Source organism: Mustela nivalis (assembly GCF_964662115.1).
Source record: "Mustela nivalis genome assembly, chromosome: 11".
NCBI classification, from domain to species: domain Eukaryota; kingdom Metazoa; phylum Chordata; class Mammalia; order Carnivora; family Mustelidae; genus Mustela; species Mustela nivalis.
In genome coordinates this window covers 81,154,263-81,172,540 of record NC_139030.1, presented here as the reverse complement: position 1 = coordinate 81,172,540, position 18,278 = coordinate 81,154,263, and the positions used below count along the sequence as shown (strand labels likewise).

Here is an 18,278-nt window from a genome sequence, read left to right as displayed (position 1 = left end):
ACCCCTCCCCTTCACTCCACTGGGAGCCAGGGTCACAGCCTCATGTGACAGTGGAGAGAATAGTCATTTATTTCACTATGCACCTTGCTATTTTCAATCAGTTCTGTAGGCTTTCTGCAGAAGTCACCTTACAAAACCTAAAGCAGGCACAGAAAATACCATCTTAATTTTAGCACGACAGGAGACAGAAATATGCCTGGAGTATAACTTCGTGGTGCCCAACATATTAAATTTAACCTACTGAATTTACAGGGACACATTGCGGACTGCATACAGACTGCCGGGGACACAGTCATGCATTTGTCTCCTTCCTAAATTATGCTCACAACAAAAGGGAAAAAAAAATATTCTCTCGTGAAGTCAACTCCTATCACCCCGTTGGCATATCTCCTGTTTCTACGCAAAGAGCAAGTATTCCCCAAGTCAAATTAGGTGTCAAATGACTCCACCCCCCCCCCCAACTCTCATGAATGTGGCTGAACGCAAACCCCGGCCCACACTGGGGTGGTGAAAAGCTGTGAGGAGCCCAGCATCTCCGCGATGGTGGGTCTCGTGGCTCGGCTCCCAGTCTGGTTTCCATTCCTGAGGAGCCCTGTGTGGGGGTTTGTGGGGCAACATCTACAGCAAGATCATTATGTTTTTATGCTTCTTCCCTGGGGGAACATTTTTGTGGTGTCTGCAGGGCCCCTGGAAAGCTCGCTCATTTAGCACAGCAATGTGCAAAGTAATTGAAACCTGGTTCTCTGGTGTACACGGATTCCTTGCTGCGGAAATGTGAAAACTGGGCTCTCCTGAGAAGACTGACGGAGTCAAGCTAAACCTCTCTGGCCCCTCACCAGGCACATGTCTCCTGAGCGTCTAGCCCTGTGCTGCTGGATGGTGCGGGCTCAAGAACGTCTTGTCAAGAGCCATCGGGAAGCTTCCATGAACACATGGGTAGTCACACGCCAGGCTCAAAGCTGTGGGGCATCACTGCTGTCATTTAATTATCTTTGTGGCTGTGAAGTGTCTCAGTAGAAATTACTCCATTACTAGTCCTTTCCCAGCAGGTGTTTCAGACTGACAAGGCTTGGGTAGCAGAGCATGTTAATTATTACTTTTTTTTTTAAATTAGATTTAACGCAGTCAACAACAAGGGTTAGCCTCCTGCTTTTCAACCTACTAAAATCTGTTTAGTGCCCATCTGAAGCTTCCTTTCTATGCATCAGTTGTTCAGGGCCAAGTTAAGGAAATAAGAATTGAGGGAGGTTACTGAGTTGAGAAAGGAGACGTAGATTAAAAAAAAAAAAAAAAAAAAAAAAAAAAAACAGGGGCGCCTGGGTGGCTCAGTGGGTTAAAGCCTCTGCTTTTGGCTCAGGTTGTGATCCCAGGGTCCTGGGATCAAGCCCCACATCGGGCTCTCTGCTCAGTGGGGAGCCTGCTTCCCTTCCTCTCTCTCTGCCTTCCTCTCTGCCTACTTGTGATCTCTGTCAAATGAATAAATAAAATCTTTTTTAAAAAAATAGTCAAAGTTCTGGACACAGTGACTGTTCACTTCACCTGTAATTTGAGATGAAAAACGTATTAGGAGGAGGAGGAGGCGAAGCCAGAATTCTTTACAGCTGGACAGACAAAGAAAGTAAAACCAAGACCACGCCACAGGCATTTACATTTGTCTTCATCTTCTATTAATTCCTTGGTGCACATCGAACACAATATTTAGCACTTAAATTTCCTTGCTCTGAATTAAAGGGCAAAAATTATAACCCCCAATCAGAAAAAAGAGGCTTCAGGGAGTGTGTATTTTAATGAGGGACAGAGAGACATGCATACGCGACAGGGACAGAATGGGTTTGGAGCCGGACTAGATGTATGGAAGAAGCGCGGAGGGACCGAATCCAAGGGGATCGAGTCTTTCGTACTTTTATTCAATCAGCTAACATTCACAGAGCGTCTACTCTGGTTTAAGTACTGTTTTCGGCCTTATGAAGACAAATATGACATGACAGGCAGGTCCTAACTCAATGGAGGTTTTGGGGTGTGTGTTTGTGTGAGAGAGAGAGAGAGAAGTAGGATGGGCTAAGGAAGGGTGACCGACGATGCAAATAACAAATGTGACCTAATTTGGAAAAAGGGTCCTACAAATGTAGTTAAGGTAAGGATTTTGAGACCATTCTGGATTATTCTAGCGAGCCCTAAATCCAATGTCGGGTGTTATTATGAGAAACAGCCAGAGACATAAGGAGGAGGAGAAGGTGACTGACGGTGGAGGCAGAGATTGGCCTTTCGCAGCCACAAGCCAACGAACACTGAGAGAAGCTGTAGGAGTCAATAAAGGGTTCTCCACTTGGGCCCCAGAGGTGGTGAGGCCCCGCCAACACCTTGACTTCAGACTGTGGCTTCCAGAGCTGTGATAGGTTAACTTCCTGTTGCTCTAAGCCATGACGCTTGTGGTCCTGCATACAACGGTGCTGGGAAACTAATACAGGCTCTAGAACAAACAAAGTAGACTGAGGGGTTGTCAAAACGCACGTTCTTTGTAAGAAAGAGGTGACCAAAAGCCGCTGCCCGGGTCCTCCTCCCAGGGACCATGCGGGGAGGCTCCTCCTTAGCAGCTAAGTTTGGGCCAGGACAGGACACCGGCTTTTGTTGCCTGCTGGCATCTCTTCTCACTCCCTCCGATTAATAGGAACCTTTCCTGTTGGGGATCCTTTCTCTCTTTTCTTAAGATTATTTATTTATTCATTTATTTGAGCTAGAGAGAGGCCGCAGGTGCAGGCACAAGCATGGGGGAGGGGTGCGTGGAGGGTGGGAGAAGCAAGTAAAAGCAGGGAGCCTGATGCAGGGCTCCATCCCAGGATCCTGGGATCATGACCTGAGCCAAAAGCAGACGCCTAACTGACTGAGCCACTGAGCCACTGAGCCACCCAGGCGTCCCAGGTGGGGTCCCTTTCCGTGGTGTTCAGGTGGGACTGCCTCTCTTCTTTCTGTCTGCTCAAAATCTCGGTCCAACAAGTAGACAGAACCTCCGTCTCACCAATCAGAGAACTCCACCACCTGGGTGCACTGATTGGTTCAGGGGTGAGCATGTGACTCAGGACAGGCCAATCAGAGGCCTCTCCAGGAATTTTCTTTGGAAGCGCAGGAAAAAGACCCTTTCTTCGCTAGGGAGCTAGGTGGTGGGGTGTGTCCTTGTTGCTGTGGTTTCCTGACAGTCTTTTAGTCATGTGACCTGATAGCTTTCCTTTTTCCCCCTTTTTGTTTAAATGAGTTCTCAGTCTCTCTTTCCTGTGAATGGAAGTGTTCTAATTCAAGGCCCTGTTCTGGTGACCTAGCCAGACTACATGCTGGATTCTTTTTGTCTAGCCTAAACAAAAGTCTAGAGGCAGAGCACTTCTCAGAAGGGACCCCGCCCCCCACTTCTGTGGCTCCCATCCTGCTTCCTTCTTAGCGTGGGAAAGGGGACGGGGCAGGTCATACTGCCACAGCCATAAGGGAGAGGAAAGAAGCAATCCAAAAGGAAAAGAGTCAAATGAATCAAAGCTAAGAAAACTTCAAAGAGACACCGAACCCCCAAATGTATAGTTTTTAACATTTTTTTGTTTACCCCTTCGAAAATTCGATTTCCTAATATGGTGCCCTAGTTTTGTACTTGGCCTTAACCCCTTGTTAGCGCTTCACTCTGTATTGATCTCAATTATTTGGTGCATAAACAGCACTGATGCTGGCTGATTTAAGCTGAGAATTCATTTATCAGAAGGCTGGGGAACGGGACTCAGAAAATGCACAAGAACAATAGAAGGTGAACAGGAAGAATCACAACCAAAATCAGGCCCCAGAATCAATCTGGGATAAGGGCTCAGGGGAAGACCGTACATCACTTCTCCCCAGGACCAGAACTCTGCTGTTTGCCCTCCCTTCATCCCCATGACCCAGCTAAAGGAGATTTCCCAACCCTGCTAGGAGCTTCAGAATTCCAGAGGAGAGCACATGATTTGTCAGGTCTATGTTGCATGTCCCCTCATCTGCCAGGTGTAAAAGGACCCTATTTTCACAATGCATGGCCAAACTCTCTGCATATGGAAGAGCTAGAACTGGATGTTAGGGACCTTTGCTACCTCCTGTTTGTGGTATTGGTCCTCCTGCTGTGATAGGACCCCTGGCCAGCATGTGACCTGTCATGTCAAATCCATTGGTTACCTTGTTATGCTTTGAGGTACCACTCTGAGGTACAAGTTTTATTTCCTTCAGGAAAAGGAGATGAAAAATGAACAACAAAAACAAACAAATAAAACCCCTACACAACGTGGGTTGTGTTTTGGAGGGTTTGCCTCCTACCAAGACACCTTTGGGGGAAATTTCCTGAACATAAGTTAATTTAAAAATTATACCTTTGTCCTCTTTTGGGGTGAAGTAGAGGGGAAAAAAGAAGTTGGAGCCGACCCCACAGCAATTAGCTCGTCACAATAGTGGCCACTAATGACAGACTCATGATAGGGAAACAAGGTAAATATTTGCACACCTTGTTAAAAAGTCCTGCTGAAATTGTCACACTTTAGTTCTGTGACTCAGCCCCTTGTGCAAAGCAAGAGAAAATTCAGAGATGCAAATCCTATCCTGTGAGTAGACTTAAAAGGACCACAACTTTAAAAAAAAAAAAAAAAAAAGAGGTTAGCTTGAATCAACCATAGTCTGCCCCTGCGGGAGGTCAAACAGCCCTTGTGATGAGAGCAACAGCGTCCAGTTTTTGCTCCAACGGTCCAGTGTGGCTACATCTCTTAAAGACAAAACCTGCTTGGGGCACCTGGGTGGCTCAGTGGGTTAAGCCTCTGCCGTCGGCTCAGGTCATGATCTCAGGGTCCTAGGATTGAGCCCCTCATTGGACTCTTTGCTCAGTGGGGAGCCTGCTTCCCCCTCTCTCCGCCTGCCTCTCTGCCTACTTGTGATCTCTGTCAAATAAATAAATACATAAAAATCTAAAAAAAAGGGGGGGGCTCTCCAGAGGAGACCCGGTACCTAGGACACAGAAGGGGAGAAATGTTTCCTCTCTGTTATGGACTGAAGGTTTGTGTCCCCCAAAATTCATACGTTGAACCCCTCATCCCCATTGTGATGGTAGTTGGTGACTTTGAGAATGAGGTTATAAGGGCGGAGGCCTCAGGAGTAGGTATCGTGCCCTTCCTTCTAAGAGGCACAAGAGACCTCCCCCATCCCACACCTTGTGTGCACACAGGAAGAAGGTAGGTTCCTACAAGATGGGAGGACACCTCTCACCTGAACGCAACCCTGTTAGCATGTTGGTCTTGGACTTCCTACCTCCAGAGCTGTGAGATACACATTTTTGTTGTTGAAGCCCCCTGGTGTGTGATATTTCTTCATAGCAGCCCTAGCTGCCTAGGACAACCTCTCACCCCCGGCATCGAGAGAGTGGAGGCCTTGTCGGTGTTCCTTCCCCTTGCTGTGCATTCACTGAGCAAAATATTTGTAAAAGCACTTGCTCTGGTCCTGGCACTGGGCTAGGGGCTGGGCTCCAGAACTGCTTCAATGGGGGAGCTATCTGGTCAGGTGTCCTGCAGTGGGGATTTTAATCTGAACCCTAAATGATAAGAAGGAACCACTACAGGCGGGTCTGGGCAGATGGAGCAGAAAGGAAACTGACACAATATGCCATTGTCCAGACGGATGGTGTTGAGGCAGTGTGGGTCTTAGGCAGAAGCTGAGTTCCCCCTGTCTTGCGCCCCACTTCGAGGGGCAGAAGGCTGGAGTGGTTATGGACACAGACTCCCGCCAGACAGCCAGTGTTCAAATCCAGCCATGCCACTGACTCATTGTGCAATTCTGGATTAGGTTTTTGACCTCTCTGTGCCTCAGTTTACTCACTCGTAAAATAGGGGATAATTATAACACCTATCTCAAAGGATTGGCATAAAGATTGAAAAATTTAGGAGAGCACCTCTCACGTAGGAAGGGCTGCACAGGTCATCCAGCATCTGCTGCACATTTAATGTCATCGACCCTCTTTAGAAGTATTTATTGTCTTTAAACAACTCAGAAACATCTCTGGCAGATAGGGGACTTGTAAAAACAATCCATTTCCTCTCACGCTAAGCCAGAGACCTTGGTGTGTCTTCAGTAACCCGGATAGAGTCTCCAGAATAATTTGACTTTTAAATGATGTATTTGAAAATGAAGTTTGCAAGGACTGAGTTCTTGACCACATAAATTCTAGTTCTGTGCTCTCTGGAGCCATCAGGCCCTGTTGTTTTCCTATCACAGGCTACAGCCAATGTTTTTCAGTTGCTAATTGTGAGAAATGCACTGGAAACATCTCCGACCTCAGAGAAAAGTCCAGTAGGCCTCAAAGGAGAGAGCCTTGGGTGGAGAGACCAACATTTTTCTAAGTGATGTGGGTCTCTTAGTCCCAGAGCAGGGTCCTGAGCGTGAGTTGGAAAGTGGGGAGCGCTTCCTCAGAGCAGACGTGGCCTCTTCTTTCCCATTCTCCCAGAGCTGAGCCAACAGGTCTGCTTATAGTCTCTTCAGGAATCCTGAGAGATGACTCCAAGACAGAGTATTTCAAAACTGAGCCGAGAATGAAGAAAGTATCAAATCCATGTACAGGGCACAGGGCAGGTTTGGGAAGGGAGGAATGAAGGAGGGAAGAGAGAAGAAAAGAAAGGAAAGGAACAGAAGGGGTAGGGAAAAGGGAGGGAAGGAAAGAAGGAAGGAAAAGGGAGAGAAAGCCCAAACATGAGGGCTTAGAGAAGATTCAAGAATGGCAGACAGTGTTAAGTTATCTCGGGAATTTCTGAATAGGTTTTATAACATGGAAATGACATTGAGGAGTTTCTAATGAACAGAAAATGAGCTTCATTCTTTTCTCTTTGGCTTCCTTTTCCCTTTCCCCGACTCTCTCTGGAAGGAAAAAAAAGGGGTGAACCATGGTAAAAAGGGGTGAGTGTTGGGGCCATGGAAGGACCAGATCGCCTCTACAAATCTCCATCAGAGCAGAGGGTGGGTTGGGGGAGCAGCTGAGGCTCCTGCCCAACCTCCCTTTGTAAATCAAGGCCTTCCCCCTCCCCCTTCCCCACTGGCCTGTCCCCGCCTCCCGATCCCCAAGTCCCCTGCTCTACTTTTCCTAATGGACACATTCAAAAGTTTCCAAACACTATCATTTCTGTTAATGTTCAGCAATGTCCAAATATCACTTGCAAAGAAGTATGATATTATTAATTTAACCTTATTAATAAAGTTTAAAATAGCCAAACAACTGCAATGCAACTGATTTTTAGTGTACCTATAGAGAAATATAAAGTAATATGAATATTGAAAGTCCCTCTGATTTAAAAAGTGATCCGTTTTATATTTTAAAACATACAGCATAAGTAATTATAGAGTCTGGCTAATTTGATAAATCAGATTAAACTGTTCATAGCTTATTCCTGTTATATACAATCTCTTTTGAACTCTAGGATGTATTTGATTCTTTCCATCCATATTTTCCCTTCTAGATATGTGAACATAAGTAAGTGGCACACATATAAAAATGCTTACAGAGCTGAGCTTTTTATTTGTTTTTAATTGAATCATTGATTTTACTAAAAGTTGTTTCCAAAAAATAAACAACAACAAAAAAAACCTCCTGTTGGCCTGAAGGACTATTTTTAATAATAATACTATCTTACCTATTTATAGGGCTTAACAATATCCAAATGCTTTCACGGGCGCCATCTTGATTCTCTTAACAACCTTTTGTTACAACAGGAGAAGCAACAGACGGTCAAGAACACTGACAACTCATGATTCCATAAGTAGCAAATTTAAAAGTTGAGGCCCAAAGCGAAGCCTCTGGCACCCTGACACACTAGAATGTCCATCCCACCATGTTTTAAATTGGATTCCTGGGTTGAGGAGTAGAGTTGGTGCCATTTCAAGAGTGTATTATTTTACAAGTCAATTTTGTAAGGCACCCCTTCACATTTCCCAGCATCCTTCATAATTTCCATGTACTTATAGTCTCACCCATGTATTATGTTAAAGAATTCAGGTTACCTCAAAAAAAGTGGTAAAGAAATTTCAGAACTGCCCCCTGCTGTGCTTTTCAAGGCAACTCAATAGTTCCATTTAAATAAGACTTCCAATTTTTTTTAACTCTTATTCTAGAAAATCAGACCAAAATTAAGGACTTCATTCAACCTCCTAAAATCTAACTCTAGTCTGGGGGGCAGGAAGAAAGAAAATGAGAATGGGAATATACTGATGTCGTGACCCCAGAAAAATAAAATCAACATAGAAGTCTCATCCTTGTCAATTTGCAAGTCTCCTTCTTTTCAGCTCTTCAAGCTCAGCAGGGCACTCAAACTCGGAAGGTGTCCCTGACCTAAGACTCACCCTTGAACCCCAAGTGGGTATACTATGTGTCAGGGTCACCAGGAGATCCAGCTAAATCAGCATTTATAATCTTATGTAACATCTGTCCTAGAGAATAAAGTTCAAGGGGTCAAAAGGCCTTATAAATTAACCACAACACAGAGACCTCAGATATTTTTTAAATGTATGTATAGACCCAAAAGCAAAATACACACATGAGCAATGAAAACTTGTCCATCATGGTTATAATTACAATTCATAATATGCCCAGTCTCTACCTGTTTACTACAACCTTGAGCAGCAAGTGTGAAAATCACTTGTGGAAAACGGTCCCAGAGGAATCAAGGTAAAACTTCAACATAGTCTCAAGTGTTGAAAGAATGGAATTGCTGGTAAGACCATAAATACCTTTTTGGTTTGATGGCCACAGATGGTATGTGGACCATACATCAATGTCTTCATTCAAAGGTAGGTGCTCAATAAGTATTTGCTGAATGAATGAACGTGTAAATGGATGAATGCATGTTGCAAAGACATTTAGGAATTTGAACATGGCCAGAAGAACACAAGTCCTGCTCCAACAACCCGTCCAGTCCAATCGTCCTGTCAAGTCGAGTAGAGATCTGGAGTCACCCAATCAAGCCATGTTCCTCTCTGGCTGGAAACAGGAACGACGGGCCCTTTGAAGTAGTGCAGAAACAAATGAGAAATGGAGCAGCAGAAAAATCCTAGAGCCTCCTTTTCATTTTTTACCTGATCTTTTGACTTCTAGTATTTCTGCTCATTAAACAGGAAAAAAAAATTAATTGTTTGTAATTTTCAAAACACTTGCATGTGAACTCATTCTAGATGCAAACAACTTGAAAGGCAAAATCACCAGAGGCTATGTGGTGTGCAGGGTCTTGTTTCCAAAGGAGGTCACATAAAAATTAAAAAACACTTAAGAATAAGTAGTCCATGTTGTCCAAGGGGATGAACTATGCAACCCAGGTAAAATTAAAACCAAATTACATCCACTCATCAGCATTGTATAACATGCCCAACTCATTTGCATATGATGCAGTTATTCCTGGTAGGTGCTGCACTCAACACAGCCAGCTGGGTTAGTGTGTCTCCAGGGACAAGGGCTTTGGTTTCCTCCCTATGCGTTGGCTGTGTTCCTTCATAACCATGAAGGCAAATAAACAATGCTTCACAGCACCATTAGAATATGCGCGTTTGAAATAAAAGCAATACAGATCTGAGCGTGGCTAGCATTCAGGCCCCCTCACGTGACCAAGAAACTGTTTGATTCTAGGTCAGTGCTCCATTTCTAGAACACTGTATCTGATCTTGTGTTTTAGAAAACCACATTTGTTTCAGGCTATATAAAGAATTCTTCTTCTTTTTCTTCACCCTGGACTGGCAGGTGAAGGGGACATTTTGAGATTATTTTCCTTGCACCAAGATCCATTCGGCCAGCAACTGACAAAGAAAGGGTCCTTGCCTTAAAGTTTCTATTGTTCTTGGAGGCAGTCATCCCTAAGGAGGAGTCTGGCAAGCACAATGGTGCCTGGCTGGTCTGCAGATCCCTTGAAAATCCGCTCCGAAAAGATTGTCGGGGATCAGAATTGACCACGGTGCAACCCGTGTCAACATTCGTTTCTGCCTCCAGCTTCCCAAAGCTGTTTTGCAGGCTGAGGACTTTTTCTCTGGCCCCAGGTTGGAGGTGAGGAGAAGGCAGACGCATCTGGACGCCCATGGCGGAGCTCCTGTCCTGAGACGAGCAGCCAGGGCTTTTCCACAAGGTGCCACTCACACTGTCTGACACGGGGCTCTCAGCAGACTCCGGGCACTCCGGGGAAGCCACCTTGAGCCTCCTGGCCCGGCTCCTTCGGCTTCTTGGCTCCAGGGTCCTCCTTGTGGAGACAGGGATCAGCCGGGAGCCCTGGAGAAGTGTGTCAGCTCCGGAGGTGCTATTCAGAAAGGAAAGTTCGCCACTCCTCACAGCAAGTCCGGGATTCAACTGGACCTAAGGGACAGGGGAAAACAAATTCAGCAGATGTTTTCCATTAACTAAGTGCCGAGAACAGACCATGTCCCGTTCATCCTCTGCCATCCGGTGCCCACAGCAGACTTTCAATAAAGCCAGTTGAAGTGAAGTAGTAAGTACAACCGAATCACGAGCTATATCAGCACAAGCTCCAAACTTCTCTCTCTCTCAGACTCCCTAAGTGAACATCCAATAAGGTGAAGATGCTGAGAATCAAATGCAGCAGCACAGTTCTTATAGATCATGTTGTTCAAATGATGCCAAGATGTTCACTGATGTTATTTGGTGGTCTCACCTGGGTTGCAAATGATGTATTACCAACTATGGAAAAATAAGAACACAAATCCAGAGCCACCAAAAGATAAATAGTGGAATAAGAATTCAATCTTCCGAAGTCCTTTCATATCATGTTGATGATACATATTGAGCTATTACAAGACATGTGGGCATTCCAGGCAATCTAATAATTAGACACTTTTGAAGTCAATATTCTTTAAATCTAGGAGCACCATTTATTTATGGTACAGGCTATATGTAGTAGCATGTGGAAAAACATTCAAGAAAGGAAGGGGACTGCCTTTATGGGACCTGCGGTGTCTTCGTCCCTAGCAGTTCTACACTGGTTTCACACTTATAGACCCTACTCAGCAGAACTGCCACCCTCAAGTTAACTGCTCTCTACCTCTGCACAGTAGAGTTCACTGGCCTGCCTTCCATCCTTGGACTCCTGGGAGCCTCATACCCTACTCCTTACACAACACTCTCACCAAGAATATTTCTCACCAAGAATATTTCTATTTTCTCTATCTTGTCGGTAGCCCTTAGAAATTGGTATCCAGGGTCCATCCCTCCTGGCCCAAATATCAAAAAGAATGTACAAAAGAACCTTCAATGCATTTACTAAGTGAAAGAAGCCCATTTGAAAAGTCTACCTACAGTAGGATCCAACTATATGACATCTGGAAAAGGCAAAACTACGGAGACCATAAAGATGTTAGTGGTTACCAGGGGTTCGAGAGATGAACAGGCAGAGCACAGAGGATTTTTAGGGCAGTGAAGCTACTCTGTATGATACTACAATGGGGGATACATGTCATTACACACTTGTCAAAACCATTAAAATGTACAACACCAAGAGTGAACCTAACTATGGTGAAAATGATGTATCTATGCACTTTCATCAGTTGTAGCAAAGGCAGTGCTCTGGTGGGATATGGACAGTGGGGGAGGGTGTGCCTGTGAGGGGGAGGGGAGCACATGGGACTCTTTCTACTTTCTGCTCCATTTTGCTGTGAACATAACACCGCTCTAAAATTTTTTTAATTAATTAAAAGAAGATTAAAAGAATGGCATATATTTACCTCACCAGGCAAGAAGGAAAAAATCAGAACAATAAGAAAGCCAGTCTAGAAAGGAGTATATTATGGGATGTGTTTATATACGTGATCCATGCACATGGCCTCCCCTCAATTTTATCTCTGATAGAAATGGTGGAGTGACTGTCACCAAACTCAAAAAGCAAGAAAGCTGCTTCCATCAATTCCTTTGGCATCGAAGTTGGCAAATATTTTCTGTAAAGGACCATACAATCAGTATCTGAGACCCCATGGACCTATGGTCTTTCCTTTCATGATCAGGCTCTGCCACAGAGCAGTCAAAGACAATGCAGTAAGTGGGTGTGGCTGAGTTTCAATCTTGTGCAATTTTTTTAAAAGATTTTTATTTATTTATATGACAGAGGGGGAGAGAAAACACAAGCAGGGGGAGCAGCAGAGAGGGAGAAGCAGGCTCCCCGCTGAGCATGGGGCCCGATGTGGGGTTCGATCCCAGAGCCCCAGGATCATGACCTGAGCCAAAGGTAGACACTTGACTGAATGAGCCACCAAGGCAGCCAATCTTGTGCAAATTTCATGCGTCATGACATTGTTCCCATGACCATTTAAAAATGGAAAACTATTCTGAGCTCCCAGGTGCCTTCCACCTATAAAAGACCCAAGTTAAATAAATGTTCCTGCTCCAACATTCAGTTCTCCTGTTACATCAGCTCTTCAGCATCAATACCTCCTTCCACGTCAGCTGGAGTCCAAAGACCATCACTTCAACGGTTTCCTCACCAATACATCCAACTCCCCTCTACCACTCCTTTTCTGTCAAAGCCTCTATCAAGACCTCCCAGCTCCATGTCCATCTGCATGCCCACATTCCCTGAACTTGTACCTTGAACTTCAAGCTGTCAAAGAAATGCACATTACTGCTCAGAGTGACATCACCATAATGGTGTGGTTTCCAACTTTGCCCAGTCTCTCCCCAGTCCTGTTGCCTTAGCCACCTGTCTTTTTGCCACAGGCAGCTATTTCAAACATTCTGAACTGTCCTCAAACCTTCAGTGACACAACCTCTGCCCAGCCCCCCAGCTGAAGGTCTCACCATCTAGATTACAGAGAAAACAAAAGCCATCACCAGCTAGCAACTCTCAGTTGCCTGCCACCCAACACACCTACCACGTCACCATCCTCTCCACAAAGAAAGGGACCAGTCTGTCTGCACTGTGAATTCCATCACCTCCTGCCTTCCTGGCTACCCCAACTTATCAATGATTCATTTTTTCCTATGTTGTTATCTTGTTTCTCCAGTCTTTCTCTCTTCCTGGTACTCTGCCTACTCCTTTGCAACAGCAATTAAGCCTGCTCAAGTCTATCTTGAATAATGCATTCCTTCCCTTCTCTCCCCTCCAGCTCTCTTTCTACTCTCCTTCACAGCCAAGCCTCACTATAAAATTTGTCCACACTCATTTATCCTAAACACCACTCTCCCTTAGTTCCCCTACCCACAGCACAGACTTTCCCTCCTACAAAGCCACTGAAATTGCTCTTGCCAAGATCATCTGCCATCAGCTTCCTTGTCACTCATTGTTACCCTGGCTCTGGTTGAAATTTCAAGGTTGATCTTTCTCCTTTACATTTGAAGTCTTCTTAAGCTTCTATGTCAACACACTCTTCTGTATTTTCTCCTTCCTTTCCATCCACCACTTCTCAGTTTCCATTGCAGGGGCCTCTTGTCTTGTCAGTTCATTATACGTTGTGTTTCTTCAGTGCTGATGTGGGTTCTCTTCTTCCTTTATATACCCTTCTAGGGCAATCTCAGGGACATCTATGCCTTCAGTTACTATCAAAATGATGAAGTGTTCCAAAAGTATAACTACAGTTCAGATCTCTGTTTTAAGCCTCATACTTCCCTATCCACTGATCTTCCAGGAACCAGCTACTCAAACTCAACATGTCCAAAATTGAACCCATTTTCCTATTCATGCTAATTCTGTTCTGTTTAGTCTTTTCCTTTTCTTTGAACAATTTAGGCTCATGTTAGTCAAGCAAGAGCATCATTTTCCCTTCTTCATCCCCATGTTATCCATTCCCATGGACCCTGCCTCCCAGAGATCTTTCAGATTTTCCTGTCTCTCCATGTACAATGCCATTAACCCTAGGTCAGGCTCTCACCATCTCTTGTCTGAATTATCGCAATGGTCATATGATGATACGGCCTCCATGGATACTCTTACCTCTGTCTAATCCTTCTCCACTCCACTACAAGGGGGGCTTCAAAAACAGTTTTCATCATGCCACCCTCCTGCTTCCAGTGGCTCTCTACTCTTCTTGAGATAAAACTCAAAGTCCTCTACTATGCCTTATCGCAGCTCTCACAGTTTGCCCCTTCTTCCTCCAGCCTGGTCATTTACCATTTCCTCCCTTTCAGCCTCTACTTGCCAAAATTGAACTTCTTGGATATTGTTTGCGCTTTTCCAGTGCCAGTGTTTGTGTATACTATTTGCTTTGTCTAGGATATGTCTTCTCTAACTCTTTTTCCTAAAAACCCATGACCAACTCCAGCTTCTAAATCATTTACTCTTGGAAGCATTCTTGATAGCACTGAATATGGGGTAAGTCCCCTAAATATTGGTTCTGCCACTTACTAGTTGTTGCACTTTAGACAAGTTTCCCACTCTTATGTCTCAGTTCTTTATCTATAAAAAGAGATAATCATAAGTACCAGCATCATAGAATTGTGCAATGATTAAATGATGACAGTGCCTGGGACATAGTAGTGCTAAATATGAGTTGGTAATTATCATAGTAATTACTATTGTAACTAGCTCTTCTAGCAGCCTGTATTACCATACCATAGTAGATACAACACTTATGCACCTGCACACTTACTTATCTGTGTCTTCCTCTAAACTTGCCATCTGGAAGAAGGTTTGTATTCACCTTCTTTATTGTGTATCTACGAACCTAGCATGGTGCTTAGCATGTGGTAAGTAACCACTAGATGTCTTTTGGATATATAAGTTTAGCACCTAAAAAAATATAAATTTTTACACGTAGAAATGTATGGAAATGTAGAATCAATGTATTGGACCCCTAATTATTTGGCATTAAGTAGTTATAAAGCCTTATCAAGAAAATTCAAAAAGGCTTTCATCATGTGATTGGCAATTTCTGCAAACATTTTAAGGAAAGGCAATGTCAACTTTTCTTTCTTCAAGAGAGGTCTAAGATCCTTAGATCACATAACGAAAGTGAGTGCAACATTATTAATGTAGAAATGCAAATATCTGCAATTAGAGTGAAGAATTTCTAGGAGAAACATAATGTTGAGTGATTGAGAGAAATCCCTTGAGAGAGAAGAAAGCTCCTCTTGCCAAAAAATAAAGTGAAACAAATTTGTAGGTATTCTGATCTTTTAGAGCTCATCTTTCCAAGAAATATTTGTAAAATGTTACAAATTGAGAGTTAGCTTTTTCCAAGTTTCAGGGAACGCTAGCAGTTATCTTGATGAATAGAAAGATCATTTGTCACTCATTTGACTCCAAACACTTGAGAAACAAGAGAACATACATCATTGAAAAATGATGAAGCTGTTTAAGAACAGATTCACATCATGAAGGGAAAATAATATTGTCTCTTACTAGAAGTGATTGCAAGAAATAGATAAACAGAATTTTTTCTACACTGAGAAAAAAAAAATTAAATGGAACCAAAGTATACAGATAATAAGAAACCCCAAAACAATGCCAAACTTGCTTCCCTAAAAGTTGGAGCCAGTTTCTTCCAATTAACTGATCTTTAAATTAAAGGTACTTACTTTAACTGATTAACCAAAGCCACTGATGTTAACCTCTTTCTGTAAGAGTGAAAACCTTCCAAGTCCAAGTGTTCTTTCAGGGCAGCATAAACCCAAATATTGAGTGAAAAGAAGAGCAGGGATGGGAGTGTGTGTGTGTGTGTGTGTGTGTGTGTGTCTGTCTGTCTGTGTCAGTGTCAGTAAGGGTGGGGATGGAGAACGGAAAAGAAACAAAGAAAGGAACAGGAAGGGTGGAATAGATTCCAAGTGCATCCAGCTGAGAGACTGAGAAATGAGAAAGGACCCTCAAGAAAAGCTACAGAAGAAAATGAATCACTTTCTTCATGAGAAGCTATGTTCTTTCATTTTTCAATAGCTAATGAAGAACATAAGGACAAACTTAGCTAAATGTCTCTTGATAAAATGAAAAGAACCACATGCTTGCTTACACCAAACTAGCTTCTGGAATATACACCTTTTCTGAAGAGACAAGACTTATTTCCTGAAAACAAGCAGTCAATCAACCCATGCTTCAGAAACAGCTGTCTACCTCCTCGTCTACTGGAAATAGACATTTATTACAAAATACTGAAAAGAGGTAGGGAGTCATAAACTCCAAAATTACATGGTGCAAGAATAAGAAAATATGTAATCAGTTGTGTGTCACAAAAATTTCCATGGAAAATATACACCAAATGGAAGTGAATTGCGTACTTAAGCCTCATGGCAGATTTCAGAGAGAAATTGCCATTTGAGCAGAGCCTTGAAGGAGGGATAAGTAAAGAGGAAAAGAAAGACATCTCTGGACAAGGAACAGCCTGGGCATTACATAGATGCAGATAGCCATAAAACGTACCATTCTCAACCTAAACAGGAATGAAATTCTGATATATGCTGCATGGATGAACCTTGAAAACATTAAACTGAGTGAATTAAGCCAGACGAAAGGGCAAATATTATATGATTCCACATATGGAAGGTACCCAGGGTAAGCAAATTTATGGGAACAGAAGGAAGAACATATGTTACTAGGTACTGAGGGGAGGAGATAATAGTGGGTTATGGTGTCATAGGTACAGAGTTTCTAGGTGGAGTGATGAAGAAGTTCTGGAAACAGAATATGGTGATGGTTGCACAACACTGTAAATGTACTCGATGGCACTGAACCCAACACTTAAAAATGGTTCAATTGACAGATTTTATATTATGTGTATTTTATTACCATAAAGAAAATACCTGGGTGTAGGTTCTGGGTATAGGAGTGAGCCTAGAGTTCTGGAAAGAAAGTTGGGATAGCTATAAATGTAGCAGTCCTTTAAAAATATATTCATGTGGAGCACCTGGGTGGCTCAGTGAGTTAAAGCCTCTGCCTTCGGCTCAGGTCAGGATTTCAGGGTCCTAGGATTGAGCCCCGCATCAGGCTCTCTGCTCAGCAGGGAGCTTTCTTCTCCCCAACCCTCTGTCTCTGCCTGCTTTTCTGCCTACTTGTGATCTCTGTCAAATAAATAAATAAAATCTATTAAAAAAAATAAAAATTAGAAAACATATTCATCTGTGATGTGCTGGATAAAATGGGATGCCTGGAACTAGAAGGAAGAGTTAGAATGTCACAGTGATAATGTACATTTACAGCTATGAGGGCTTAAAAAAGGAAGGGAGAAGAGGAATGACTCCAGAGAAAAACTACAACAGTTGGGTGTGACCGAATGTGGCACTTCTGGAAAGTGCTTTAATAGTGACAGAGGCTTTAATAGTGACAGCGTTTCAAAACCAGAGCAAATGGGAAAAGAGTTACCAGAGCTGGAGAAGATGGGGGAGATGGTGACTTTGGTTTTGCTTGGACTGAATGTAAGATGAGGATGAGACATTATGTTCAAATTGTCTTACAGGGAAGTGGAAATAAGCTAAATAAGTAAATAAATAAATAAGCTAAACTCAAGAGCTAGACATGCAAACACAGGTGTAAGGAGAACAAAATTGATGCTAAATCCACAGGATGGTCTGTATGTCTTAATCTTAAGGAAACTTTTAGTGGAGGAAAACAGTTTTCAACTGGGGGAAACTCCACCTCCTAGAGGCATTGGACAAGGTCTGGAGACATTTTGGTTGTCACAGCTGGAGTTCAGGGGTCACTGCTACTGGCATCTAGTGGCACAGCCAATGAGGCTGCTAACATCAGCAATGCACAGGACAGTTCTCCAGGACAAAGAGTCATCTAGTCCAAGATGTCAGTACCACCAAGGGTGAGCAAACCTGATTCAGGGACAGGAAGAAAGAGGTGAGTCCTTGGGAAGAAACAACGAAGGGACAGCCAGACAGAAGAAAACTGCTTAAAGAGCTGGTTTATGGAAGCCCACAGAGGAGAGACTTTTGAGGCAGGAGCAGTCAACATTTACTGCTGCTGGTGAGAGCAAGCATTGCTCTTTTTGGAAAAGCAAAAACTGTTCCAACATCTGTATGAGAGGGAAGGACGCAGAGCCAACAGCAGCCCCCAAGACTAGAGAGACGACAGACAAATACAGGGAATCACGGCTTCTCAGAGTGGAGACTCATAAGTGGAAGCCACAACAGGAGCCAATGCCAGGTGAGGAAAACTTCAACTCTGACTGAGGAATTGTGGAAGGCTTGGTTTGGACAACTGTGAAGGTTAAAAACTCCAGGGGGACCCAGTCACGGAGGGGCCTCACGAGCTTGTGAGATTTCCCTCCAGGAGCTTGATCAGATGCTCACGATAAATATTGGAGAAAAATAGAAGGCAAGGAGAAAAAGCACCACTTGA

General features: G+C 43.6%; 1 protein-coding gene across 2 annotated transcripts in view; it reads right to left on the bottom strand.

Moving 5' to 3' along the window:
* Positions 1-18,278, bottom strand: part of FAM124B (family with sequence similarity 124 member B) — a 62,005-nt gene that overhangs the window by 36,225 nt on the left and 7,502 nt on the right. Inside the window, exon 2 of one of the 2 annotated variants that reach the window (XR_014300649.1) lies at positions 8,364-10,357. Coding sequence is in view for 1 of the 2 variants with exons in the window: in XM_082691142.1 (XP_082547268.1) it covers positions 9,710-10,357 (648 nt within the window). In the remaining variant the exon portion in view is untranslated. Of the gene's footprint in view, positions 1-7,540; positions 10,358-18,278 lie in introns of those variants that run through there. The other variant, XM_082691142.1, reaches the window with a different exon arrangement.